Raw genomic sequence first — 26,522 nt, 5'->3', positions numbered from 1 at the left:
TATTTCAGCCACATCAGAAGTTTGAGGCTCTCTTGTAAGTCTGGCCTAATGTAAGTACAAATGAGAGGATTCTGAGAAGAGCTGCAAGCTAGCTTGTGAGGGCTGACAGGATGTCTGAAAATGTCTATTTACCCACTTTTACTGCTACTTGTTTTACATTTAATTTATCTCCAACTCACAGGAAAAACTTCTAAACTTGAGCCCATTAGTAGGTAAGGTTCTTTTGAGTTTGCCTGGAATTATTCTCTCATTATTTTAAAACCCCTTTAACACTTGGATCTTTAGCTAGCCATCTGTTCATGAACACAAGTCGTCACTACAAGCTGCCTACAGGTGGCATCAAAGCTCTGCACTGTCACCAGCTTTGGGGACACACATCCAACCTGTGCTGTGCAAGCACACTGCCAGGGAGGGCAACACTCCCCCCACCACTGCTCAAGTGTCCAGCTAAGAGATAACCTGGAAAACAAATCTCCCTCACTCTTCCCCGCTACAAGTCTCATGTCGTCTAACACATGCTGAAGCAGAACTACCAATGGGCCTTGTTAAGTCTCCCCAGTTTGTCATTTCACTGACCTGTCCTGAAAATTTCCTCTCAAGGTTTAGAGAAAAATCAGTGTTTGCTAGAGTGAGTTTAACAGCAGAGAACACCTAACATGAGACCCCAAACTTCTAAAGGTGTGCTAAGAGCAGCTGAGCTGAGCCATGGGATGGGAGGGAATACACGGTGGCAGATGAGGATGGGCTGCATGAAACAGATCCAAGCAGCAGAAACAGAAAACCAAAAAGACAAAACAAAAACCAGACAAGGAAGGAGTAAAGGTGTTACACACAAAGAGCCAAGCAGGGCGTACTCAGAAATCGGGTCCTCCTGCCACCAGGCTTGAAGGTCACTCTCTCAGATGCACAGTTAAACTTCGCACAGCCTGTGAGAAAACAAGAACAGGGAGAACAGAGAAAGGAGAGGAGACAGAACACCACTACAAGATGTTAGCAACTTGAAGTTGGAAGGATGAAATGCAATCACGACACACAAGAATAAGTCTCGAAGTGCAGACCAAGGAGTACAGAGACAATATACGCAGTGAAGAGACTCCCTCCAGCACCTCCAGACGTGAGGCCAGGTTTGCACTGCTACTCTCCAGGACATAACCCAACTATAAAGTTGCAATCCACAGGAACGCCAAATCCTAGCAAAAGCACCCAATTTTTAAATGGTACTGCACAATTCTGGATGCAGGGAGATGATTCAAGTAGCTCCAAAATGCCTGAAACATTTCCTGATAAGAACCCCTATAGAAAATTCTTCCTTAAATCTATTTCCATTTTCTGTATGCAATTCTTCAGTTTCACACACATTGGAATTGATGTATTCAAACTGTCTATGGCAAAGCTTTTCAAAAAGATGTGCAAAGGGGGAACAAAACCTACAACAGCTAAGTTCAGATAAGTAAAGGAATCATCCCCTAATGACAAGCAAAAAAAGCCCTCCTTACTGAATAAATCAGATCTGTGCCTGAGAAATTATTTGATAACATACTAATAACAAGCTACCCACTACCTGAGAAACCTGACTACATGACCAATTTACTACTCCCACCATTTCATCCTCCTACACTGACTCTTCCTTCCAGGATAATTCACAATTAAAGAACATGAGCCTTTTTTTACCTTTTACTGTTAAAAACTCCATTGACAGGAACAGCCAAACCAGCTAGGAAGTCTAAAAGGACTAAGACTCCAAGTCTTTGGAAACTTTCAACCATTTCAGTTATCTGTTAACATCAAACTTGTCCTGCCCCTTCCTTGGTCTGATTTCCAACCCCCCAGTCTCACTGGTCTCTTTCCCTCTGAGCCAACACCTTTCCCAGGTCAGCAGAACTTCGCTGCTGCCACCACCCTACTGCACTCTCTTGCGCTGTCCTTGGGCTTTCAGACCTCCAACCACCTCACACTTCACTTGAGTGAGAAGCTACAAACCCACTTGCAAACAACATCCTTATCAGCCTCCACACACAAGCTGGGGACCCCAGAGCTACTTTACACCAGGTATTACAAACCAAGTGTCATGAAGTCTACAATTAATTTCCACTGCTAATTCCACTAATTGCATTTGGAGTCTTACCTTGGCCTGGCGCCGAAAGGCTCGGTACCGAGAGGGCACCATCACTGGTGAAGGCAGAGTAGAGATTTTCACTGGAAGGTGAAGGTTTGAGGGGCTGTAACAAATGGTTCTGCCCAGTCTCTGGCACACTGCCAGGAGGATGAAGGGTCTGCTGTGGGGGCAAGACTGACGGTGCACTTTGAGCTGACAGGTTGCCTAGAGGAAAAGGGAAGGCAAAAAGTTTTGCTTTGCATATATTTTTGAACCTGATCAAGCATGACAATCCAGGCAAGAGAAGGAGAGGCAGGGGGAGAGAACTACTCCACTTTCTGAGAAAGCAATAAGACCAGAAAAATCCCTCAGTTTTAAGACAACTCTGTGGTGGTTTATGTGCTCACAGAGCTCCTCTAACACACAGCAAAACAGAAATGAGCAGCCAGGGTGAGTGGATACAGAAATCTCAGCATGACGTGGAATTAACAAAGTGAATATGCAAGAAGCAGAATCAAATATTTCTGCTGGCACTGCTGGCCCTCCAACACTGCTCCTGCCGCAGGACTGGAGAATCTCCAATTACCCAGAGAGTATCTGTGACCCACGTCACTCAATCAGTAAACAGAACTAGTTCCTGAGTTCTGTTTTTGAGAAAAATGGTCTTAGTAGGAAAGGAAGCCTTGACAATTGAAACTGATTCTCAATTTGTAAGTACAACAAATCTTCAATTCCATGAAAAAAAGCCACTATTTTAAATTACATCGACTGTGAGTTTCTGCAGTGTAAGGACACCAGTAATATCATGCTTCAGTGGTACTAAATTGGAAAAAAAAGTCTCTGGAGATGACTAAAGAGACCAGACCCATTCTGCAAAATCAGTTTCAGGAGGGAACAAGCACAGTTTATCTTTAGAAAACAAACTTTTCTGCCATACTGTAAATTTACACTTTTCTTTCTAGTCAGAGCCCAATGACTAATATCTAAAAAACCCACAAAGCATAACTTTAAAACTGCTCTTACAGAGCAACGTCACAGTACCTTTCAGTGGACTGAAAAAGTCCCAAGCAAGACTACCAAACAGCAGAAGTAATTTCAAAAATGATAAAAGAAATTCAGGGAGGAACTGGTACACACACACACACACACACACACCTCTCCTCAAAAGAAAAGACAAAGACAGAGACACAGCTCTAAGAATGAGAGATGGTACTTGGTCTATTTTATCTGCTAAAAACATTGCAGGAAGCCTCACCTGATAGCTGAGGGCTTTTATGTCCCTGGGAGCTGCTACGACTGGACTTGCTGCCTTTTCCTTTCGTAGGTCGTCTCCTTCTTCCTGACAGGGGTGCAGCTGGGGGAATAATTACTGCAGGTGGAGCCTTGCCCAGCTTCACATAGAGTGACTCAATCTCCTGCTTCTGGCGGCTCTGCAGCTCCTGGATCTCTTTAAGGTGCCTAGCAAGTTACAAAACAGTGGGATTTACAAGAATTCTATGCATGCACATAGATGCAAACAATTCCTCCCCTCCAGTCGAGCCAGAGCTGCTTCTTTGGTCAAACTCTCAAACATTTAAGAAAGAAGTAAATAAATCTTTTCCACTAAATAATAACCACTGAACACACATGGCAGAACACTTGCCATTTTCCAGTGTGCTCTAGCCCTGGCTACAATTCCAAACCTAAGTTCCCAACGTTGCAATCACAAAACCGGAGTAAACAGAAGTACAAAAAAAGCATTCAGATGCTACAGGAATAGCTAGATTACTCATTTTCTCAGACATATGGCCTTGGAGACTTCTACTCTGGTATTGCCTTACAATTTGTTTCAGAGCAGTTGCATACACAGGATTTAAAACTGCCAGCTACCCTAAAAAATAGTTCAACTTTCAGTATAAATAAATTAGTAGGTTACATTGCTTCACTTCTAAATTCCTTCCTGAGCCAACAAGGTCTCTTCAGGAAAAGAACCATTAGAAATGCCAGAAATGCAGATCAGAAATGCAGAGACTTGTGTGTCATTTTCAAACAACACTACGTTTTTCCCACTAACTCCAGGGATATGCAAATCTTTCTTAGATCTACAGTCTTATCCATAGTGCAGTTGGCAATCTACATACAACAAGGTTACAGGCATGAAAATTCAGCCCACCAAACATGTATATTCCTCTTCTGTTATAACTGTATACCGCTTTCCCACTAAAGAACCTTGTTTCCCACATAAACGCTGACAATGGCTCCTGACACTTAGCAAAAGGCTAAGGGAAGTAGAGGTGACATTCATATTAATGCTGTTACATCTATCCCATACACAGCCACCCAAAGGAAAAGCCTTACTTCCATCCAACCATTACAACCACCCAAAGACAAAGCCTTACTTCTCCCGCAACCGACGGAGTTCCAACTTCAAGTCTTCATCTTCAATATCCGACTCATTGTCACTGCTCATGTAGGAAGAGTTGAAGGAGTTGCTAAGGCTCTGAACAGGGAGGCTGATCTTTGATCCCAGGTGTTGGACAGAGTCTGGGCTCCCTGAGCCATCATCCAAATCCTTAGCCATGCCACTGAGAAAAGCGACCTCCGGATCAGAGGACGGACCATTCATTTGTGGGGACTGCCTCGACTCCAACTCTTTCTTCGGAGCTGCAGCTGAAGAAGCAACTTGTTCCAAGCCCACTGAGAGAGGAAGAGTCACAGGCTCTTTCTCAGCACAGCTGACCTCATCCCGAGCCTTCGACACGGAGAAACGCCCCACTTGATCCGTCGCCGTGGTCACCTGGAAGCGCCCAACCTTGGTGGCCTGAGCAGCATCTGCCGGCGCGGGAGCTGCCCCAGGAATGCCATCCACCACATCCAAGGGGGTGGCAGCCACAGCCCCGCTCTTCCCAGCCTGCTTCACCAGCGTGCTCTCTGGGCTACTGCCAGAAAGGCTTGAAGAATCACTGGAGGTGGTTTCAAATTGCACTGGCTTCGTGTCAGGTTTGTCACCCTCTTTAAGCACATCATCCACTGCCACCGATACCTATAATAGAAATACAATCATGCAGACTTCCTTGGTTTTTCCTTAACGTGATGCTTTTATTTCCCTTAATGGTAAGATGCATCTGAGAGGGGAAAATAACTCATTTCCTAGGTATGCCACAAAGCAAGCCACTGCTTCCCTCCAGGCAAAACACTGCCACACAAAGCAGCACTTGTTGTAATCTGGAGGATTAACTCCAAGAAACAGCAGCCTCAGAGGGGGCCTCCTTCACCAAAAGGACATACTAGAGTGAACATCCCAGCACTGTTAGCCAAAGAGCAGCCCAACATTAAAGACTGAGGCCAACAGCTAAGGCCTGCTATGATGAAACCCCATGCTCACAACTCTAGGCCTGCACAGACTGTGCAATCTCTGCCCTGAATGGAAACAGCATCTGCAGACCTGCTTTCAAAAGCTCCACATGGACAGCAAAGTCCTGCACATGGCACACTGATCTGGCACTAGCAGGAACCACCCAAAGAGGCTGCACCAAGAGCCAAGTGAGTTTAGCAGCTGGTACCTGAAACCGTCCCATCTTCAGCACACTGGCTCCTCCTGCAGCACCACTCTCTCCATCACCTGCTGCCAAAGCTAAGGAAAAGGAAAATGGGATTAAGACAACAATGAGCAACAAATTATTTGAACTCCAACCAATTATTTTTATGTGCTTCGAATTCAACTATCTGTTAACTCCAAGGAGGCTTCTAGACTCAAGGCACCATATTAATATTAAAATGTTAATTATTAATGTTAAGTTGAAGCATTTTTCTACAAAGCTTCCCTGCACAGTGTATTTGCCAAAACTACACTTTTAGGCAAAAGTAAAAAAAGCACACTGATTTCAAACAGAGATGTGAAATAGACAAATAATAAAAAATAAAGCTTTATGAAATTGATTCAATACCCAGAGTGACTACCTAAATTTCACAAATGCTGGGGACAACTTATTCACCAGAAAAGGGGCAAGTTGAGGCAATGCTATAAACCACATTTACTCCAAGCAGTCTATCTGAAGTTCTCCAAGTTGGACTCTTAGGTGTCAGCTCCTAATTTTGTTGCTCTGTGCACTGGCAGTATAAAGTTACAAAGCTGAGAAATAACATTCTATTTTTAAATCAGTTCTATTGGACAGCTTGCACTGTTTATTAAGCAACTTCCCAGTTTGTTTACCTTTACCTTCTAAATTTAAAAGACAAAACCCAACTAATTCTATAGCAGACTAATGCATTCTACATTATAGTTCACCAATGTCCCAAAATGAGAGTACATAACTTATTTTCCTTCACAGTTTTATTGGCTTCTGAAGGTTTGTTATTCAACTTCAGAGGCCCACACATGTTAAATAGTGTTTACTAGACAGCTCAAGAAAAAATTTTAGCACCATATTAACAGCTTCTTTTAAAAAAAGAAGATTTCAAAAATTAAACCATTGATACTGATAGGAAACTCAATTTTGCAAGTGTTTGAATTCCTCCCCAATAACTCAATCCATACAGATCTGAAAGTCATTGATCATCCAGACTTTAAGTGGTGATCATCCAGCCAACCTTCAGTTGTTCTAAAGCAGAAAGAAGGAAGTCTGGGTTTCTTACCACCTTTCTTAAATTTTTAGTAGTTTAAGTTTGGCTTCTCTGTTCAAACAGAAACGCAACACCCTTAGGGTAAGGGAGAGGTATCACAGTGTAATGACACAAAATGGGTCCTACTGCTGTTGCCAGGAACATAACACATGACAGAAAACAGTTCCTTCAAGTCCTGATGCTGTACCATAGCAGCACAGTGGAGATTCTTTGTGAATCTTAATTTAGCATTTTGGACAGCTTTAAATCCTAAATGAGTCACTACAATACGTAAGTATTTATCATCCCCCCTCCTCATGGCCTACAGGGGAACATTTCAGTCTGGCTACTAAAAACTAATAAGATGCCCTGAAGGAGCTGCCATTCCATGACTTAGCAGAAAAGGACTATAACCTTCCAAGTGGTTACTCTGTTCCATTTTGATTTCTGTCTCCATGCTGGGAAATCACCTAAAGGAATCATGGCTGTCTTACCATCCTTCAGACTCTGTGTTGCTGTGGACACCGGCTCAGTAACCACTGTTGATGCTACTGAGGGCACAGACTGCAGGTTCAAGGAGAAAAACAAAATAAATTAAAATACTTAGCAGTTTCATTGAATGCCAACAAATCCAACATACTGCTTACTACATAATTTTTTTGCTTCCAACAGGGACAAAGTATGACTCATGAAAAGACAAATGCAAGACAAGAGATTTTACAGGCCTTATAACCCTGAGGCTGTGAGCAGATCACCCCCTTGGCCTGTGCAGATAAAATGTATAAATAACCACTTGTATTGTCAGTCACTGTCTTCATTCAGTATCCAGAGCTCTTTAACAGAGGCTTTAAAAATTTCAGATCCACACTTGAAACAGCCCTCCCAAATTAAGACTGACATATCATATACTGATTTTTTTTAATGCTCTTTCCCCTTATTCCACAGCCACTTCCATTCCTACTTTGGTGACATCACCAGAAAAGTTGGAGTAACAACTAATACCAAAAAACAGCCTCAGGAAATTACATAATCTATTGCAATATACAGACTTTTCCGATTTTGGTTGACTCAGTCCTACAAACTGGAAGATGACTCTGAATTTTTATTTTTAAAAATCTAAATACTGGTGTAGTGATATTAAAGGCAGTGACCTAAGAGTATGACTTTGGAAAAACACTGAGGTTTTTCAAGACTACTAAACTGCCAACATTGCAAACATACACAGGCAGGAGCAGATGTCACTGGGACGGTCTCTGGACTAAGGGTTCTTCTCAGCTGAGCATCCAGATCTTCCAGTGGCTGTTGGGACTGAGAAAGAAAAAAGTAAAACAATGTCCCAGCTCAGGAAAAACAAAAGCATTGTTGAGAAACACACATATTCAATACTAAAATTTAAAGCACTCGGTACAGCTTTCGTATTTCTATCAAACTTCCTTCCTACACATTTAGATTTAACATGTATAGCACAGCAAGACTGGGAACAACTCATGCAACACACTTGTTTAAAAACAACAGAACGTGAAAATTAGGTGGAATTAAAAAAAAAAAAGAAAAAACTCTATAATACAACTCAAAACCAATCAATCAAGAAAAAACCACCAACCCACAGGTTCCCTCAGAGAGGCTACATAGATGGATTGACTTGAAAATGATGGAGAGGGGCAGAATCTCTCAAGTATGCTTATTACTTAGATTTCAGCTGTTTCAGTTAGAATACAAGATGTTTTTCAAACTTGGCCAGTTGGATTGGGGAGAGGAAGAGAAGAAGATTTTACCTAAAAATACCTTGAAGATAAAAAAAGTCCCAAAGTCTCAAAATGACTAAATTAGGGCCATGCCCATAAGATACATTGAAAGAAGAATGTGTTGTCAGATACCATTAAGCTGCAATTCTGACCCTACAGAACAGAAATTTTCATCCAAACTTGAGCATTATTAATCTCTCCAAGTAGAAAAAAAGAATCTGTATCTGTTTTTAAAACTGAAGCAGGGATCATGACAACATAAAAATACAACTTTCCACTGAAAGTTAGAGGTGCATAATAGCATAAAGATGCTTTCAAAAGCTTGCCAGGATAACATTCTTCCTGACATGTGGATTTCAAAACAAAACCAAAAACCCTAGGAACAATAAAGCCTGTATCAATTCCATCATACAAAAAAAAAAGCAGAAGATGGTTTTGTATGTATGACTCCATTCAGAAATCCAACTGCTTAGTGACAAGTGAGGTAATTTAATCCAACACAGTAAAATAGAGGGGACATGTCACCTGAAATACTAAATAATACTCATCACTTATGCTCTCAAGAAGATATTTGCTTCAAGTAAACAAATGGCCACCAGAATGATCAGGAAATAAAGATTTCCTTATGGAATAAGGAGACCAAAATGAAACTTGAGATTAATCTAAATACGCTTTAAAAAGCAATCAAGAAATAAATACAACAGGTATTTAAGAGTATGGAACAGACTGTTCAAAACTGGTCTTGAGATGACATGTATTCTGTCTGCAAATTACAAGTGTGCTACTAAGGAGAGGGGCAAAGTTGTGCAATCACCTACTAGTGACAGAAGCAGCACAGAAGGCAAGCCTGTCTACTTTCAGACAAGCCAGTAATTTTCCAGATAGTATTATGTGATAGCAGCAAATGCTCCTAACAGTCAATTAGATTTGATCCAGTTGGTTTTCTCCAATTTTGTTTCACTCCTAGACAATCCTTCCGAGTTCCAATGAGAAGTGAAATCCAGTAAGTTGTTTGCAAGGGATCTATATTTGTGACTCTTCCATGCTACAAATCCTGCCAGAAATACCTATGACAAACAGGAAGCAGCCTTTTGCAGTGGTACTGTGGCTTGAGTCATAGAAGTGGCTTACAAATGCTTTTGAGCTTAGGGGAAAATACTACTAATATACTGAGTTTCCAGCAATGAAAAGGACTATCAACTCCATAGGACTGATTTTAACTAACTGTCTCCTGATCCATCTGATATCTGATACCTGACCATGGAACAGTGAAGGTAAGAATCATCACCAAATTGTTGTCACCTTCTCTTCAGTAAAGCCACGCTTCAGAAAGAACTGACTAGAAGAGATAAACCAGCTTCTGCCTCTGAAATCAGGGGGAGAAAAAAGTGGGTTTTTTTCTTGCTCAGTTTGGAGAAAGAAGATGCCTATTTCCTTGCTACTCACAGGGTAGGAATATGGCTTATGGTTCCAAGATCAAGATGTAAAAAGGAGCTACTTTTAGAAAATATTTCAGTTGAATAAGCTTTTTTCTTCCAACTTCAGATGCCATCTGCCTTAGTTGTACAAACCACTCAGAATCACAGACTGGGTCAAGCTGGAAGGGATCACAGTGGTCACCTGCTCCCACCTCCCTGCTCAAGCAGGGCCAGCCCAGAGCACATGGCACAGGATTACATCCAGCTGGCTCCTGGCTATCTCCAAAAAAGGAGATACCCTTTTGTCCACACCCTCTCTGGACAAACTGTTCCAGTACTTGGTCACCTGCACAGGACAGAAGTTCTTTCTCATGTTTAGGTGGAGCTTTTGTGCATCAGTTTCTGCCCATGGCCTCTTGTTCTATTGCCTGGCACCACCATTTACACACAAGATATCCCACCTAACTACTGTATACAAGGACAGAAGCTCAGCAGGGGAAGCGGCTGCTGCATTTCAAGTCATGTTTATGATAAAGAACTTCAAGTAGCTTTTGAAAATCTTAAAGCCGAGTGAAATCAGAATTCAACAATAATCACAAAATAAACAAAACAAAGCTTAAAAAAACAAAAACAACAGAAAACAGCAATCATCAAAAGAAACAACTAAACCTCAAAACTTCCTAAGGAATTCACAAAGGCAATTTTACATTTTTATGAACATTTCAAGGCAATATATAGTTTTTCATATTATTTTGCTACTATACCCTTTTCAAGAAGCAAACAGGTTCAAGTTTTATGCACACACTCCACTGCATTATATTTAAAAAAAAAAACATTTCAAGTTCAGATTAATACACTAAAACTCCTAAGCCTGATTAGGCACTGGGTACAGCACCCCAAAGGGCGAGAACAACAGAATGGTTTGGGATGGAAGAGACTTTAAAGACCACCCAGTTCCAATGCCCTGCCATGGGCAGGGACACCCTCCATTAGACCAGGTCACTCACACCCAGTGCTGAAGCCGCTCAGGCTACTGCTACAGCTACACAAAAGGGGTTACTCAGTCAAAAGAAAAGAAAACCAAGAACATTAATAACATGCAACGGAGGGTTTAATTGAAACATGCTCTCTGAAGGGAAAAGAAGCAGATAAAATCTGCCAAGTTGTGTAGCACCTGAGTTAGTGAAGGTCCTGGAAAAGGAGGCAGCTGCTCACTGGATGGAGTGCCAGCCGGAAGGTCAGAACCTATTGGGAGCACCTATGGATAACGGAGAGGAAACGCGCGTCCGTCAGACATGGAACAACAGGAGGATCAGATACCAAGCTACAGTCACTCATGTCATACACAGAAGCCTTAACTTGTTTTTTTGGTAGAGAATTCCTTCCTGGACAGTTAGCATAGAGTCTTTAGGGACTTTTGCAACCAAATTGGGGAAGGCTTCATTTATTTTTATTTTATAATCTAGATTATCCTTGAGCAGCCACAATTTCCAGTTTAAACAAACTGTAGTATCCAGGAACAAAGTATCTTGGGGATATTATTTTCAAGTCTGGAAGAAATGCTAAAATAATTAATCCAAGAAGCTTAATTTCTAAAATGGTGCAAGAATGTACTCAGTCTCCTTACAATAGCTCTATGTTAACTGTCCATTAGAAACTGCATGCTTCCAGCAAATTGTTCCAAGCAACATGACTTGAGAACAGGAACTGTCAGTGCCTGAGGATGTCTCCACTTGTTGAGAAACAGATGTGTAGAGCTCTCACACCAATGTTTTGATCCATCACTTCTTTTTGAGCCTGAAAGGTGTTGATGACCCACAGAAGGTGATTAGGCCATGCAACTGGGTAGGGGGAAGTATCCAGGTTATGCAGAGAGGTTAGAGAGAAGTTAGAAGGAGGCATCAAAGCCTCCTCACCAGGTCAGACAGACATTCCAGTTAGTCATTTCCATTGTTAGGGAAGTGGCAAGTTCTAGGAATTAAGCAACCCATTGCACAATTAGCAATTCTTATTCTCAGCTGTCATCTTGAGGTTTGACAGTGCCCGTGAAGTCTGAGCACACACACAGCCTCGTGAGTTACAGCACGCTGCCCCTGTAGGCTGTGAGTTCTGCAGGACAGGGGGACAGGCCAGAGTCTGCCCCAGATCCAGTTCTGGCCTGCAGTGTGCAACCACAGCTCAAAGTAATGCTTTGAGTTGCAGGAGTGGCTGCCCTGTGGAGATGCTCTCCCCAGAGTTATCTCTCCTGCCAATAACATTTCAGCAGGAAATGGCCGAGTTGCATTAGCTCAACTTTTCTGTGCAGCAGGAACACATGTGAGGATGTTACCTGTTCTGAGGCATGATGAATTTTTAAGCTGTGGTAACTTCATCATTTAGTTTTATAAATAAGAGGCAAGACATACTTTAAATACATTGGTAAGACAAGCTGAAACACATTTAACTGTCTGGCCATAAACAAAATGAATACACAGACACAGAGTCTAGCAAACCCCAGAAGACTAAAGCAATAAGCTCCTTAATGCTAGCAACAACACAAAATGAAACTAAAATTAAATCTTGTAAAAAAAACTAATTTATAAAGGAAAACTTCAGAGAGGAGGTGGGATTTCTACAACTGACAATCAAAAACCCTATAACATTTATTCCATTTAAACCCAAGTCTTTGCAATTACAGGTTTGCAATTAGCAATTTTCTAACTGCTCTGACTGTTCCTGAAAAAATACCAGTTTCCATTTTTCCCAATATTTCTTTTCCAGTTTTCAATTTCACTGAAATATTAATGGATGTCTTTGTGTCTAGATTTCATTATCAACTTTTCTGGTACATATTCCCACTCTTCCATAGCAGAGATTTTCTACTGTCTTTGACAACAAGGAGTACATGGAAAGACTAGCAATGAATGGAGATGCTGGGAGCATTGGCTCAGTTTGAATTGGCCTGAAAGTGGTCAATAGCAAGGCTGGCTAAAGACAGCCAACACAAAGTGTTGATGAGAACAAAAAAAAAAACATTACAGAAACAAAAAGCAGAAAGTATTAAAGTTTTTTGTTTGTTAAATACCTGAAACTTTCTTCAATTTATTTCAATTTAAGGGCTACATTTCCATTTAAGGAAAGGAATACCAAAATAGTTTAAAATACTGAAATGTGCTGTGTCCCCACACAGGCAGACATTTAAAAGAAAATGTCACATATTGGTATATCTGGTTGGTGAGCATGTAACAACATCCACAGCACCTCTCAAGTTGTAACTGTGAGTCATTATTTCTTTGTGAAAGAGTGTTTTGCTTGTAGAATGTGTCAGTAAATGAAAAAAAACCTTTTTTTTCAGTTATCTTCTAAATTTCTCAAAATCCTGCTCTCATAAATCTAACATTTAAAAGGAAAACAGTATCCAGGTATCAAATAAGTAGCAGAGAAGTTAAAAAAACCCGAACTCTTTCAGTCAGGTTCACCCTTGACTGCAAGGAACAGGTTCATAACAGGAAGCAAAGTTCCTCTATCTCGAATCCACCACTTGGTGAAATATACAACCAACCATCTCAGCCTAGTGGTCAAGCACAAGATAAAAAGCTATTTAAAGCAAGACATCCAAATTCTATTTGAAAAAAATGAGTATTTAAAAAAAACCCAAACAAACATAAAAAGCCAACCACAGTTGCTTCACTCTTTGTAGTTTAAGAAGAAAAACTAACAGTGACACAAGAGACATCTCTCAGAAGCATAAAATGGAATTGGACTTTTTTTACCCATTAGGGACAAAACAGAACACCTCTTGGGACACATAGAAACAACCAGAGCATAAACCTTTCAATGCTACATTAAATGAAGAAACTTCTTCCTGAATAAATATTTTGCTTTACAAAAAGGATCCTGCCGAGGAAGATGTTTCAGCAAGAGCTGAACATGGACACCGATGCTGCATTTCTTACCGGTACCCTGCTGAGGGGGGGCTTGGAAGGAGAGGTCCCTGCTTTCACTGCTGCTGTGGCCACGCTGCTCGAGGCAGAGATGTAGCTGACCGGGGTGATCACTTGCCCAGGAGTGGCAACTGGAGTCAGCACTGGCAAGCCAGTTGGTCCAAGAGGCAAACTGCTCGGAGGTATACAAGTGCTAATGGATGTCAGGGGTTTGCTTGGTGCAACAGCAGTGGTTGGGATGCCAGGAACAACTGTTGTTTCCATTACCAGAGAGGTCTCCAGAGACACTGATGGATGCACCGTTCCCACGTTGCCGTGCTCGCTGAACAGAGATCGCAGCTTTTCTTCGAGGGTCTTGATATCATCAATACCAGGGGCTTTAGACTGAGCATCAGCATCAGCCTCCAGACAGTGAACATGAGGCTGGTTGGGCAACGGAGCTGGTTGAGGCTGGCTGTGGATCAAAGTCTGCTGTACTGCAGGCAAGTTAGTGACTGGTTGTGGCAAGACACCAGGTAAGGGAACCTGGGGCAACATGGGTGTTGCACCTGAAATCTGGGGTAGGACAGGTGTTGATGTAATTCCCGATGGAACAAGTAAGGGATGGATCACTGGCTGAGAGACTGAACCACATATGCTTGATGCTACTGAGGATGACAAAGGTGCACCAATTGGCAGAGATAAGCCAGCTGCACTGCAGGAATGCGATTTGTCCAGAGAGTGCCCACTCTCAGGCAGTGACTGTGGAGCACTTACAACTGTTGTTTCTGCCAGACTGGACACTGAGCCACTGCTGCTGAGCTGGGGAAGCTGCAAAGCCACGTTCTGAGCCACAGACAGGGCAACAGATGTCTGTGCTGCTGCCATACTACTCACAGGCTGAGGAGTAGACTGAGATGTCACAGCTGGTGCAGCAGCACCAAGAGCAGTGACGCCAGGAACCTGGGCAGATGGCAGTGCTGAAGAGGATGGTGTGCTGGCACTGGCAGCAATGTCTGCAGTCACTGGCTGAGCAGGCTGGGACGTGGCAGATAAGGAGAAAGAAGCAGGGGCGCTCACACTGGAAGTGACACCGGTCGATTGCTGTCCAGGTTGTGAGGCCGGAGGTGGAGAAATAGAGCTTGGCACACTTGTGCTTGGTGCAACTCCAGCAGCTGCACTTTCTGAAGGCAAAGTAACAGATCCTGGAAGAGAAACACCAGTGCTGGAGGAAACAGATACTGAAGAAGTAGCCACAGATGCAGGAGTTGCACCACTGCCCGCCATGGTAGAAAGTGCAGGTGGAAATGGTGGTATTGTTTGATTGAACACTGGAGGAGCTGTGCTAGGTCCTTCTGCCATCTGAGCATGCCCCATCTCAGAGAAAGCTTGCTGCAAGCTCAGTGATGATGCTGAGTGGGAGAGATTCATTCCAGGACCATGTACAGGAGATGCTGCAACTGGAAGAAAAGAAAATTATCAGTCCACCTGAAGAAGTTCATTACAGTATTATTGTCTATGACTAGACTAAGACTACATTTACTTTTTAGCATTTAAAAAAACCCAACAAACTAAACAAAAAAACCCACACACAAATCCAGGCTTATATTAAAATAGAGAATTAAGGTTTCAGAGTCTTGCAGACAGCTCATCAGCAGTTTTCCTCCAAGAATCCGGCATGGTATGACCCAAATTATGGTCACCTCTTATCAGCACAGACAGCTCCCTACTTCCCAACATACTTTGAGAGGTCTCCAGGAACAGTTTAGATAACTAACTTCACAGTTTTGAAGAACATGTCTTAGGCATCAGCTTTTAAGATTTTGGAGAACTCACCCATATCTGAAGTTTCATTTCCTCCAACAACAGCAGATGTGAAAAAGCCCTGTTCTTTCAGTCGGTTCTCGGGGACGGGGCTGACAATGAACCGTCTTCCAGCAGAATGAACAACCTGGGTAAAGGAGCTAGAGGGAACCCCTAAACAAAAAGAAGGTGGATGTTTAGTAACACAGGGTTGCAATTAAATACATAACCTGCAATATGGAATGTGCACTCCATCATACAAAATAAAAAACTTGGCTGCACCCATCCGCTGAAACAGAAAAAGGTAACTGTTGAAAAAAATCACAAAAGACTTACCTATTCTTTGTGGCATGGAAGATGTAGGATCTGGCTGTTTGAACTCTAATTTCTGTAAAGTAAGATAAAATTTAAACTTCTATTCTGAAACAGAAACCCACAAGATAGTTCTTAAAACGCTAGCTTACTGAAATGTGGGCATTTAAGGGAAGCAGTATGTGGGACCCAAGCACCATCACCAATCTAGAGGAATTCTGCCCAGATAAATGTCAGCTAGAGTGTTTTTAGAGACTCTCAGCTTAGTGACTGTCAATGTTAACAAACTGATCTAAAAATTCTTTTGGAAATCCAACTGATTTCCTTAAACATCCAACAAATAAATGGATGTTCCAAACTAGTTCTGGGTGTATTTAAGGCAGAGATTCAGGCAAAGTCTCTACTTTCAGTACCCAGGAAACAGTTTCAAAACCTGTGTTTCCTAACCGAGCTATCTAATCTCTCAGTACTTCACTGGGTGGAGGGCGTGAGACCAGGCTCTCAGTGTTTAGTGAGCAGCACAGGGTTGGGGTTTCACTGTCCTACCTCACAATAATCTCAAATCCAAGAAGCATCAGCATTTAAGACTGTCTGTTTAGTGGACTGTTAGGAGATTCAGCAGCTTCGGAAGTCTTCAAACACACCAAAAAGTAAGAGGTCTGTTATTTAGCTTTCTAACTTCATTTTAGGCACTCACTCTGATATGAAGCTTTCTCTTTTTGCCTTTTAATTATTGATCTTTGCCATCTCTCATGACAGGAAGCTTCTACTTCTAGCTAGCTCTACTCACAAAGCCACACCACCCAAAATGGAAGATACCAAGAGCTGAGGCAGTCTGTCCTTCACATACCTGTGACCCCGGGAAGAAGCCGTCGTCTTTTGTCCGCATGCTTTCCAAGCCCTGATCCCCTTCAGGCTCCACGCTGGCATCCTCACTCAGCATTTCATCTGCTTTCTCAATAATCTCTCGTACCTGTTCTACAAATGAGTCTCGTTCTGTTGCTAAAATAAACTCATTCTGCACCTGCAAAAGAACAAAGCAACATTCATTTTCCACAAACAATTTCAAAGCAATATACTGAATACCCAGAATTTACTCTTGGGTGCTGATGTTTGTCTTCTCTTTGCTGTTCTTCTGAACAAGATGAAAGTGGTGACAACATAGAGAAAAACAATTGTTTCTCAAATTATCTCCAGCACAGAAGTGTGTGCCCTGGTTTAATCTTTGCTATGGAGCAACATTCAACTCTCGCTTCTTCATCAACTGTCACCTCAATCTTTGCTTAGCACAGGGAAATTTAAAATTAGCAGTCTTCCCTTACTGCAATTCTTCCTGTCTAATAAATGCAATATGAGACACATTTAAAGAGAACTATAATATAAAAGAAATTGAAAATTCTGTATTGCAAGATGTCTCCTGTGTTTGTCTCTTTCCATGCCATATACAACTTCTCCTCTATGCAGGTTGCACATCACTGATTTAAAGTCTGGCTGTGGTACATAAAAGCCAGTATGAATTATGTTCCAAATACAGGGAGAGAAAGGTTGCTCAGCCTGTCTAGTTCCAATATATTGTATTGCTTTATGAAAATAACTTCTCTTGCTTCTGTTGGATAAAACTGGTTTAAACAAGTATATTTGGTAGTTAGAAAGACCAAATCATATTCTTGATTTGGTCTAACCCATGAGAGTATTCTGTCTCCTAAAATTATGCACGGAAAAACTCACAGAGACAGTCCATAAAACAGAAGTAAAGCTGTCAGTCATAGAGTCTCTGCTGGAAAAGAGAAATAAAGTGCCTTAGAGGAAAAGCTTGAGCTTTACATCAAATTCCTGGGATGCTGGTTCAAGAAAAGGAAAGTCAGGCATGCTTATATCAGCCTCTGCAATGCAGAATACTAGTTAAAGAAATCTTCAGTACTTTCAGTTTAGGACCAACAGGCAACTATATGGGGTATGCCTAACAGTATCATGATTAAAAGGAAACAAAGTCTTGCAATCTAAAGTTTGCTCAATATTCAAGAGGGAACCAGTAAGCACAATGTTCCAGATTCAGACGTTTAAATTAGGTTGCACACTTTTAACTATGTGACTGCATTCTGGATACAAAGTTCACTTATTTTGCTTCTACTCATCTTCAAATATTTGTGGTTTTTGTTGCTTGGAGAGTGTGTCTTAGTTTTGATTTTGCTTGTTTAGTTTTCATAAATCAAACATACTCTTATTTCTTCATAGGATCACTTTAGGTTTAAGGTGAAGAAAGACATCTGTGCACTCTCCATATTTCCTGGCACACAACCTCATGTTATTGACTGTGCTAATATCTGTACTTAGGCAAGAACCAACTTCTTCCTCTTTCTCAGAAAGCCATTAGTGGCAGAGAATTTCTCCCATATCACTGGTTTGGTTCCTTTTGACAAGTACAAACCCAGCACACACCAATGCAGACTCTGCCACCTCTCTAAGCAGAAGATAATCACTGCACAGGTGCCCAAGAAGGTGTCAAAAGCTACTGTGTTTTGTCATCCCTCCACCAGCGTCAGGAACATTAAAACCATCTCAGACTCGTTTAGACTGTACCAGACCAAAGATAAGACTTTATATTAAAAAAAAAATAAATGGGGATTCTACTCTATGCTAGTCAATACTCTTATTTAAATGTATCTCTATAGGACAAATTCTTTCCTGTGCCTGGCCATCATACATTGAATGGAGAAGTTTTTTCTTTTGATAAAAGTCAAGAGCAGCATCAGTCACTATGTACTTTCAAAAACCAAAATACAATTCCCCTTTCTTAATTTAAAGGCAGAATCTTCCCATTTTAATGGACAATGATGGTAAAATGCTTGAAGAATAAGAAGATATAGCAATGCCTGCTCTTAGAGAAGCAAAGGCATTTAGGCAAGAATTGCTTTAACCTGGCACTTCCAGAAGGTTGCTTGCAGTTTTGAAAATGTCAGATTGAAAAAAAAAAACCCAAACAAACAAAAAAACAGAAGCAGTTTTGTCACTTGATAAAAACCTCAAATCTAAGGTAAAAACTGACACAAATTTCCATGTGATTGGTGTGTGCAAGATGAATTAATAATCAGCTAAACTATTCTGTGCCAAATTTCTAGCTGTGGTTGTGTACCAATAAGGTGAACACACACCATGCTACATGGGAGACCAATTCCACACCATAAACAAAAAAATACAACTGCCTGGAGTCTCCATCTCTAAAATATATCTTACCATAATTGTAGCTATTTCCTCAGGGTTATCGCCATCCAAATCAAATTTGAAAGTAACCATTTTCCGATTGTGTGTCTCCAGCTGGCATTCCACTACCCGATCACCTTTGTTGGAAACCTAAAGCAAAGAAAATAACACTTCAAACCAAAAGCACAAGAATCTTAAGTTCACTGAGACAAACTAACTGGTATAATACAAACAGGTTCTCTTTCCAGTCTAATAAATGGTGCCATGTAGAGCATGATTCTTGTCTGAGGATACATCGAATATTCTGGAATAGTCTGTGCAACCATTGTTAGCTTAGCAAGTCAGTATTACCATATCTAGTGCTCTAAAAAGCTCTTAATAGATGATGTTTGGAATGCCTGTAGAGGCTTAAAAATTCATCATTACTACTGAACTGTCCCTAAAATAAAAAACACTCACATTTAGAATTCTCAGTTTCGGCCTAGAAGTCTTCTCATGGCGGGAGCGGCTGCGGACAGACCTCCGCATGTGACGTTTCGTTGTCCTCCCCTCGTGCCTTCCACTCGAAGCTGGGACATTCTCATTGCCATCACTCAATCCAGAAGCAACATCAGAATGTGCACTAGAAACAAAAGGCAACTTCCTGTTAGCTTCCATGCATTCCATAAGTGCAACAATACTCTAACCGACCACATGATATTCTGTTCTGGGAAGTGGCAGATGTGTGTTAATCATCGAGTAGAAGAAGTGTCCTGTCAACACTTCAGGTTGCTTAAATAGAAATTCTAACTGTAATTATTTTGCTACACCTCTTGAAAGCTGAGTTGTACAAATCTATCTTATGTTTTCAAGCTATTTGGAGTTTGAATTCTGCTTAAGTGCCAAAAGGACAAAAAACCTGTCACTTATGATCCATCTGACATGACAAATAAAAAAATTAATCACTTTACACAACCTTACTTACTCCCTCCATAAAATACTCTACTCTTCATGACCCTGGTTTCCCTCTAGGAACTTTAGTTATTCTCATCCTCAAGAACACTCCCAGTGGAAAAAAAATCCTCCTGATGAAAAAATGTATCTAAAGGTTATCCATGAAGTATAATCTAACACATGACATTGAAGCTCAGTTTGGTGAAAAGAAGCAGTGCTCACCTATCCATAGAAGAAGCCAGAGGGGTAGACTGAGCAGGCTGTGTTGCTGGAAGAGTCTCTGAAGCTGCAGTCTGTGAGACTCCCTGAGTACCCTATGGATAGAAACCTACAATCAAGAATCCCCCCCAAAGAGTACAGTTTCTCTTCAAGCAACCCAGTAGTCTTCAGTGTTTCCTCCCAAACCAGTTGTAAAGCTGAAAGCTCTGCCTTTTTAGAAGTTTAAACAGCTGGCATCTAGGACAGCTTTAGTTTACAAAATATTCTAGAGCAAACTGCAGTGAAGCAAAATGTCATCTGAGGAAGGGTGAGGAGAAGAAACCAGCCACACATCCTTTCTACTGCCACACGTCACTACAGCTGGCCATGCAGTCACAGTTTTACTAACAGAATGTGCAAAAGGCAAGCCAATGCAGAACAGAGACAGTTCCAATTCTCCCTGCAAGAACCACGCTGCAGGGAATAGGCACAATGACAGATTCTCAAAGGCTATTGACTGCAGCTTGTCTTTGATATGGCAAAAATGTTCTACAATACTAGCAAGAAGTGAAGTGTTTTACTGCTTTTTGCCTGCAGGATGCACACTCACTTCCCAACAGAACAACCAGTGGCAACAAGGTCCCCACATTGGCATGACATTCTGCTGTAAGAAAAAGGTAATTTGAAATATTAACTTCAACTGAAGACAAGCACAGAAGGGATTAGTTCCCCGCAGAGATACACTGTTGCAGGAGTCAAACATCCAAAATCTATTGTTACATTATATTCCATATATTTACCTCCACAACTGCCTGCTGTGAGGAGGCAGATGAGGCCTGTTGCGCTAAACTCACAGGAGGCTGGGGAACCTGAGCCTGTCCTCCCAGGTTGCCCATGGAAACTAAAACATTCTGTTCCCCGTAGGGCTGCACAACAGGAGCAAGGTACCCTGACTGGGCCATTGCATCTGTGGGCAAGGGAGGGGACAGCACAGCAGAAGGAATACTGGCAGAGGCCACAGCTGAGGAAGGTGCAACGTTCGAGTCCCCTGGGTATTGCGGTGTCAGCCGGGATGGGAAGCTCTGTAACAGAAATGAGGGAACCAAGTCAGTGAATGGAGAGCTAATTAGGAAACAAGACAGTAATAAAAAAATATCAGTTCCAGGGACACATTCCAGCCTTCTGTACTTGTTCAAGCACTCCCAGAATCTTCCCAACGAAGTGGAGCAAACTGTTCATGCAGCCAGCATGTAAGTCACCATGCCCAAACAAGCAAATTCCCACTCACAGTCCCAAATCTTAGGCAAAACAATCTTTATTTCCCAACTCTTGCAGCTGCCTATATAGCTTAAGACTTTAAAGCCTGAGATTAGAAATGAGCTTGAAGAATCTTCAGGCTGAACAACTACTGCTCAGATGTTATACAACTGCTGCTGATTCTTGAGATTAAATAGCAAAAACACTCTCGTGTTTTTCCTGTCCTCTCATAATGAGCTGACCCAGAAACAAGGAACACTTCAATCATTATTCAGGTTGCCACTTTTACAGTGAATGATCACCTCAATTGGCTGAAGCAGTCTGCCCACCAGTCCAGCAGTTCACAACCAGCACCAGGTACTTACGTCACATCCAAGATCCATGGCTGCCTGACTGATTTCTATGAATTCCCTGTCCCACCCCTTCCCAGACTTGGAATGAAATACTGACATTGTTGAATACGCTGCCATTGATTTTCTTTCCAACACACATCTCCTATTTTTCAAGTTACAATTTCTTATTTTGTTTCCCCAAGCTGACAGATCTCATGAATATATAGCTGTCCTCTCTCAGACTGTGGTTGAACAAAGCCCTGCACTATGATTCTGTCATTTTAGACAAACTCCAATGCCAAATATGAAAAATTCAAAACCCATGGTTGTCCAAGGACTTTTTTTCTTCTCTCCCCCTTAAAATGGTTATTCACCACACAACAAAATTGATCCTAGTGGCTTAATGGCTCTCATGTGAGAAGTGAGCTGGCCAGGGCACACAGCTCAGATCCGGTACCTTAGAGGAACAGGCAAAAAAATGTGGAGAGGAGGTCTGCTGGCTTGCAACAATACCTGGTAAAGAGCATCTCCAGCAGGAAGTGAAGCTTCAGCAGTTTGTCCAATGCTGACTGGCAATCCCACGGCCTGGACAGGTGGCTGCAGGAGCTGCGGGAGAACCTGGCTGGGCAGCTGAGCCAAAGGCTGCATCAGTGTGGGGAGCTGGCTAGGGACAACGCTGGGTCCTACAGGAACAGCAGCTGCTGCAGCGGACGTGGCCAGCGTGAGCAGTGGCTGATTCATGCCAGCTGCCATTGAAATGGGCAGCGACTGGAAACCTGGCTGAGCCACTGTCACGTGAGGAGCTGCTACAGGCAACTGAGACACTGGGAACTGGGGAACCACGGAAGTTGGCAAGGCCTGTCCCATGGGTAGGAAATGAGAGCCAATGGGGACTGATGGGGCAACTGAAGGCTGAGGGAGAGAAGATGCTGCAACAGGTAATTGAGGCTCGCCTTGGATGATCGACACTGGTTGGGAAACAGGAAGCTGGGGAGGTAAAGAAAATAGAGATAGATTTTTTTTTTTTTAAAGCAGGGTTGCGGAAAGCAGAGTTTTACACATTAGTCAAAGAAAGCATTATTCAAGTTACAGCACTCTGTTAAAGTGGCTGGGGAGCACAGTTGGCAGAGCGGCTGGGAAGCTGGCTGGAGTTCCAAACAGTCCTCACTTTGCAACACTTCCCTTGAAGAGCTCAACAGGCTCTTGAAACAGACACCCACAGAGGGTGAAAGAGCAACATTTGAATACCCTGAAGCACTGATTTGTGCATAAACAGAATCAAATTCTCCTCAACTCCGTCCCCAGACCCAAGCCTGCCTTCTTACAGCAAAGAAGTGCAAACCCTACAACAAATCTGTCAGCTTTGAGTATGGGGACTAAAGCAAAGGAGAATTAAAATCCACTGTGCCAGCATTGAGAGAATGGCAGGGCATATGTCAATTAAAGCCAGCAAACGATGCAACTGGAAAGGCAGTTTAGATGAACAAGCAACAAAACAATAATTTTAAAAACAAAACTGCGGCTCACACATTCAACAGAGATATGAGCCAAAATGAAGCAATATTCAGTAACAGAAGCTTCTTGATCAGGAAGTAAAGGAGAAGAGCTGAGTAAGAAGGATGACAGAATGAAGAAAGGAGTCCTATAGCTCACTACCTAAATAAGTGAGTAAGTTTTACACATGTAATGGTGCAGAAGATAGACAGTGGATGGGAAACAGAGAAATGACAAGTTCCTGAAAATCCGTTCACAATTCACCATTCATCAATATGCTTCCTGATATTTTTGACAATTGAAAGATCTTGGTGCATGGAAGTGCTCTCCTTCCCTCGAATTACTCACGACTGCCATGTGTAAAAGGGTTTCCAACACATTTTCCACAAAACTGACAGTTTTCAATAAAAATACTCTTGTTTGTATGAATGTTTTGAAACCATTAGAAAAGATGACAAAAGTGAAAGCAGCAGCATATTGAATCTACCAGCTATGAAGAAGAAAAAAAAATCTTCTGCTAGAAAGAATTTTGTTTACCTGTGTCCCAGCTGCTGCCTGAGGCATTGGCATGATCTGTGAAGTCTGACTTTGAGAGACAGTTGGTGCAGGAGTGGTGCCGGCAGAAACTGAGGGCTGCTGCAGCTGGTATTGTCCAGGCTGCTGGGAAGAGGCTGGCTGCTGTGCACTCTGTAGCAGGAAAAAGAGGGAGAAGCTGTATTACACCCCAACAGAGGGGGTTCTTAAAAGCATATCCTACTTAAATTCTGCTTTTTACTCTCTCCTAAGTGATATCAGTAGTTCCTCAGAATATGCCAAGTCAATGAAGCTTTAACAGTTACTTATTAGCATTACTAATACAATTCCATTAGTGACACCAAATCTTGCAAGAGAACTCTTTCCTGTGAAACCAAGAATAAAGATTCTATAAAGGAAGACAAGGTAGTTGAGAGAAGAGAATACTGCAGATCAGATTTCCAGTTAGAAGAAATCATGAGAATAGACTGTCTAGACAGGCAAACTTCAATCTGCAAGTCCTGACATGTCTCCCCTTGAACAGGACCACCACTGCTAGCTTAGGTGGAGGTTGGGGAAGACAGCCATGGGAAAACAAGCATTAACATGATTTTTAAAATAAATCTCAGAAATACAATGTGTATCTCATAGCATGTTAGACTGGGTGAGAACTAAAGGATTCCTTTTGCTGCAAAACTATGGGTCAAATGGTGACAGAGGTAGACAATTGCTCTTAGAAGTGCCATCAAAATTCTACACTATGAGTACTTTAGTCCTGAGTTTAGGAAGTGTGATCCTACCTGCTGAGTGTGTTGAGTAGGCTGGGATGGCACCGCAGCATTGCTTGAGGCTGGCTGGCCTTGCACCTGTGTCTGGAGGGAAAAAAAAAGAGAATCAGCTGAGAAAAACTCTATGGTTTCTGCTGCAGGCAGTTAAAATAATTTCTGCCTGGAATTATCTGGTTGGAATAGGTTTCTAGCTTGTCCTTTTGGGCAAGCAGACCTTCTGGCCAAATTCCATTATGACAACCAGAAGAAAGCAGAGCAATCTGGAGGAGTTCTGAACCTCATTTTAAGTCTTCCAAAATAACTAATACAGAAGAACTCTGCAACCCACATGCCCCTCAACATGAGACAGATCAGCCTACCAGCTTCTTCTTCCACTGGTGATGCTTTAAGAGCAGGATGCCTTGGTATGGTAACTGGAAATAGATGCATTAAGTTTTACCTTTACATGTGTTCCAAACACAGACAGGTGGGGCAATAAAAGGAGGCTACATGGAAATAAAACTATCATAAAAAAACCAAGCAAGAAGATATAAAGAATTCTAGACCAATTACAAAGAACCCAGTATACATAAATGTCATTAATTTCCTTTGAGAGGCATATCAATACACAGGCTAATAATAATTTCCAGAGTCACTACCATTCAAAGGCTACCAAGAATTGGATATAGAGGAATGTGAGGGTTAACATTCTAGCTAAGACAGAATTTTTGAGCAAGCAACGAAAAAAATGGATGAGTGGCATACAAATGAATGTGGAAGATGCAAAGGAAAATGGAATGGACTTTCATTACTGTTTCTGTGGCTGAAAATTTTTTATCAGATCCCAGGATCTGCATTATTGTTTTTGTGACAAGTGTATTTCTTTATCAGCTCCTGGGAGAGAACTAGACAAAGACCTCCAGATGAGTTGCCTGAGCATGCACCACTCCGGTGAACTGCCTTTGTAAGAAGCACATCTGGTGCATATGTATCATATCAGAAATATCTATGAAAATTCCTTAATGCTGTGATCATTCAGCTTGCAGAAGCTCATTAGGAACATGTCTGTTAAAATTCCATACTTTTCTAATTATGGAAACTTCGGAGAAAGCAGACTACCAATGAAAAGAACCATTTTTTTCTTTGCTGTTTTAGGAGCTTCAGGCTGGGATCTACACATGTACTACACCTCACTGCTGTAACATGTGTTCACACTGACTCCATTTGGTTTCAAATTCTAATCTTCTAATCAATTAAGTAAAAGATCCCAGAACTTATATTCTGCAAAAGAAGTGGCCTCTTTTGTTTTCCAAATGTATTTTATATCCATCTGAATTTACCTCCTGAGTTTAACAAAGGTTTATAGATAAAAAAGTTTTCAAAGTTCTTGAGTAGGAGATTCATTCTACAAATTCTACAGCACAGCAATTACTACCTATTAGACTAGTGATGAAAGCTGTTCCAGCTTTACTAAAACACCTTTAATATCCCTTAGAGAAAGCCTTAAATACTTAACTCTTGAACTTAACACACAGAGCAAAATGATTCCCCTTCACACAAATCTCAAAGTTACTAATACTCCAGGAACTAAAACATCAAAGCCCCTAATTCCAAGGACAAAAGAGGTAAGAGAGAAGTCTACTTAAAGTAAATCCTCTCTTTTCACAGAAAGTTATGAGACTTCAGACTAGGAGCGCAGACACAATGTATATAGACACACACCTCACAGTGTACAGAAAAGTGACCATTGCAAATGCAGAAACCACAGATGCTGATAAAACACACATCTCCAAACTAAGCTTCGGGTCTCAAATTTTGCTATTTAAAAGGACACCATATAAGGCTTATAGGGTGGCAATACCAACTAGCAACAGTTGTTCGTGCCATTAATTAACTACTTAGCCTGTTTAGCTTCTTCAAATACCTCTTCAACAAATACATTCCCAAATCCAGGTAGACGTACATAACACA

At 41.7% G+C, this 26,522-nt stretch overlaps 1 protein-coding gene across 20 annotated transcripts in view; it reads right to left on the bottom strand.

Annotated features, from left to right (window-relative positions):
* Positions 1 to 26,522, bottom strand: part of WNK1 (WNK lysine deficient protein kinase 1) — a 98,370-nt gene that overhangs the window by 7,705 nt on the left and 64,143 nt on the right. For 5 of the 20 annotated variants that reach the window (XM_054514934.1, XM_054514936.1, XM_054514942.1 and 2 more), the window contains 19 exons: positions 24,585 to 24,656; positions 23,809 to 23,958; positions 22,291 to 22,764; positions 20,989 to 21,270; positions 20,213 to 20,304; positions 19,517 to 19,679; positions 19,091 to 19,207; positions 16,707 to 16,880; positions 15,881 to 15,932; positions 15,578 to 15,718; positions 13,775 to 15,201; positions 11,014 to 11,097; positions 7,898 to 7,984; positions 7,171 to 7,240; positions 5,638 to 5,708; positions 4,474 to 5,117; positions 3,351 to 3,553; positions 2,126 to 2,320; positions 834 to 980 (listed from right to left, as the gene is read on the bottom strand). In XM_054514934.1, the coding sequence (XP_054370909.1) occupies positions 834 to 980; positions 2,126 to 2,320; positions 3,351 to 3,553; positions 4,474 to 5,117; positions 5,638 to 5,708; positions 7,171 to 7,240; positions 7,898 to 7,984; positions 11,014 to 11,097; positions 13,775 to 15,201; positions 15,578 to 15,718; positions 15,881 to 15,932; positions 16,707 to 16,880; positions 19,091 to 19,207; positions 19,517 to 19,679; positions 20,213 to 20,304; positions 20,989 to 21,270; positions 22,291 to 22,764; positions 23,809 to 23,958; positions 24,585 to 24,656 (4,645 nt within the window). The remainder of the gene's footprint in view (positions 1 to 833; positions 981 to 2,125; positions 2,321 to 3,350; positions 3,554 to 4,473; positions 5,118 to 5,637; positions 5,709 to 7,170; positions 7,241 to 7,897; positions 7,985 to 11,013; positions 11,098 to 13,774; positions 15,202 to 15,577; positions 15,719 to 15,880; positions 15,933 to 16,706; positions 16,881 to 19,090; positions 19,208 to 19,516; positions 19,680 to 20,212; positions 20,305 to 20,988; positions 21,271 to 22,290; positions 22,765 to 23,808; positions 23,959 to 24,584; positions 24,657 to 26,522) is intronic. The other 15 variants (XM_036401050.2, XM_036401052.2, XM_036401059.2 and 12 more) reach the window with 6 other exon arrangements.

This window comes from Molothrus ater, chromosome 5, assembly GCF_012460135.2.
Source record: "Molothrus ater isolate BHLD 08-10-18 breed brown headed cowbird chromosome 5, BPBGC_Mater_1.1, whole genome shotgun sequence".
In the NCBI taxonomy this organism is placed as follows: domain Eukaryota; kingdom Metazoa; phylum Chordata; class Aves; order Passeriformes; family Icteridae; genus Molothrus; species Molothrus ater.
This window is presented reverse-complemented; position numbering and strand designations above follow the sequence as displayed.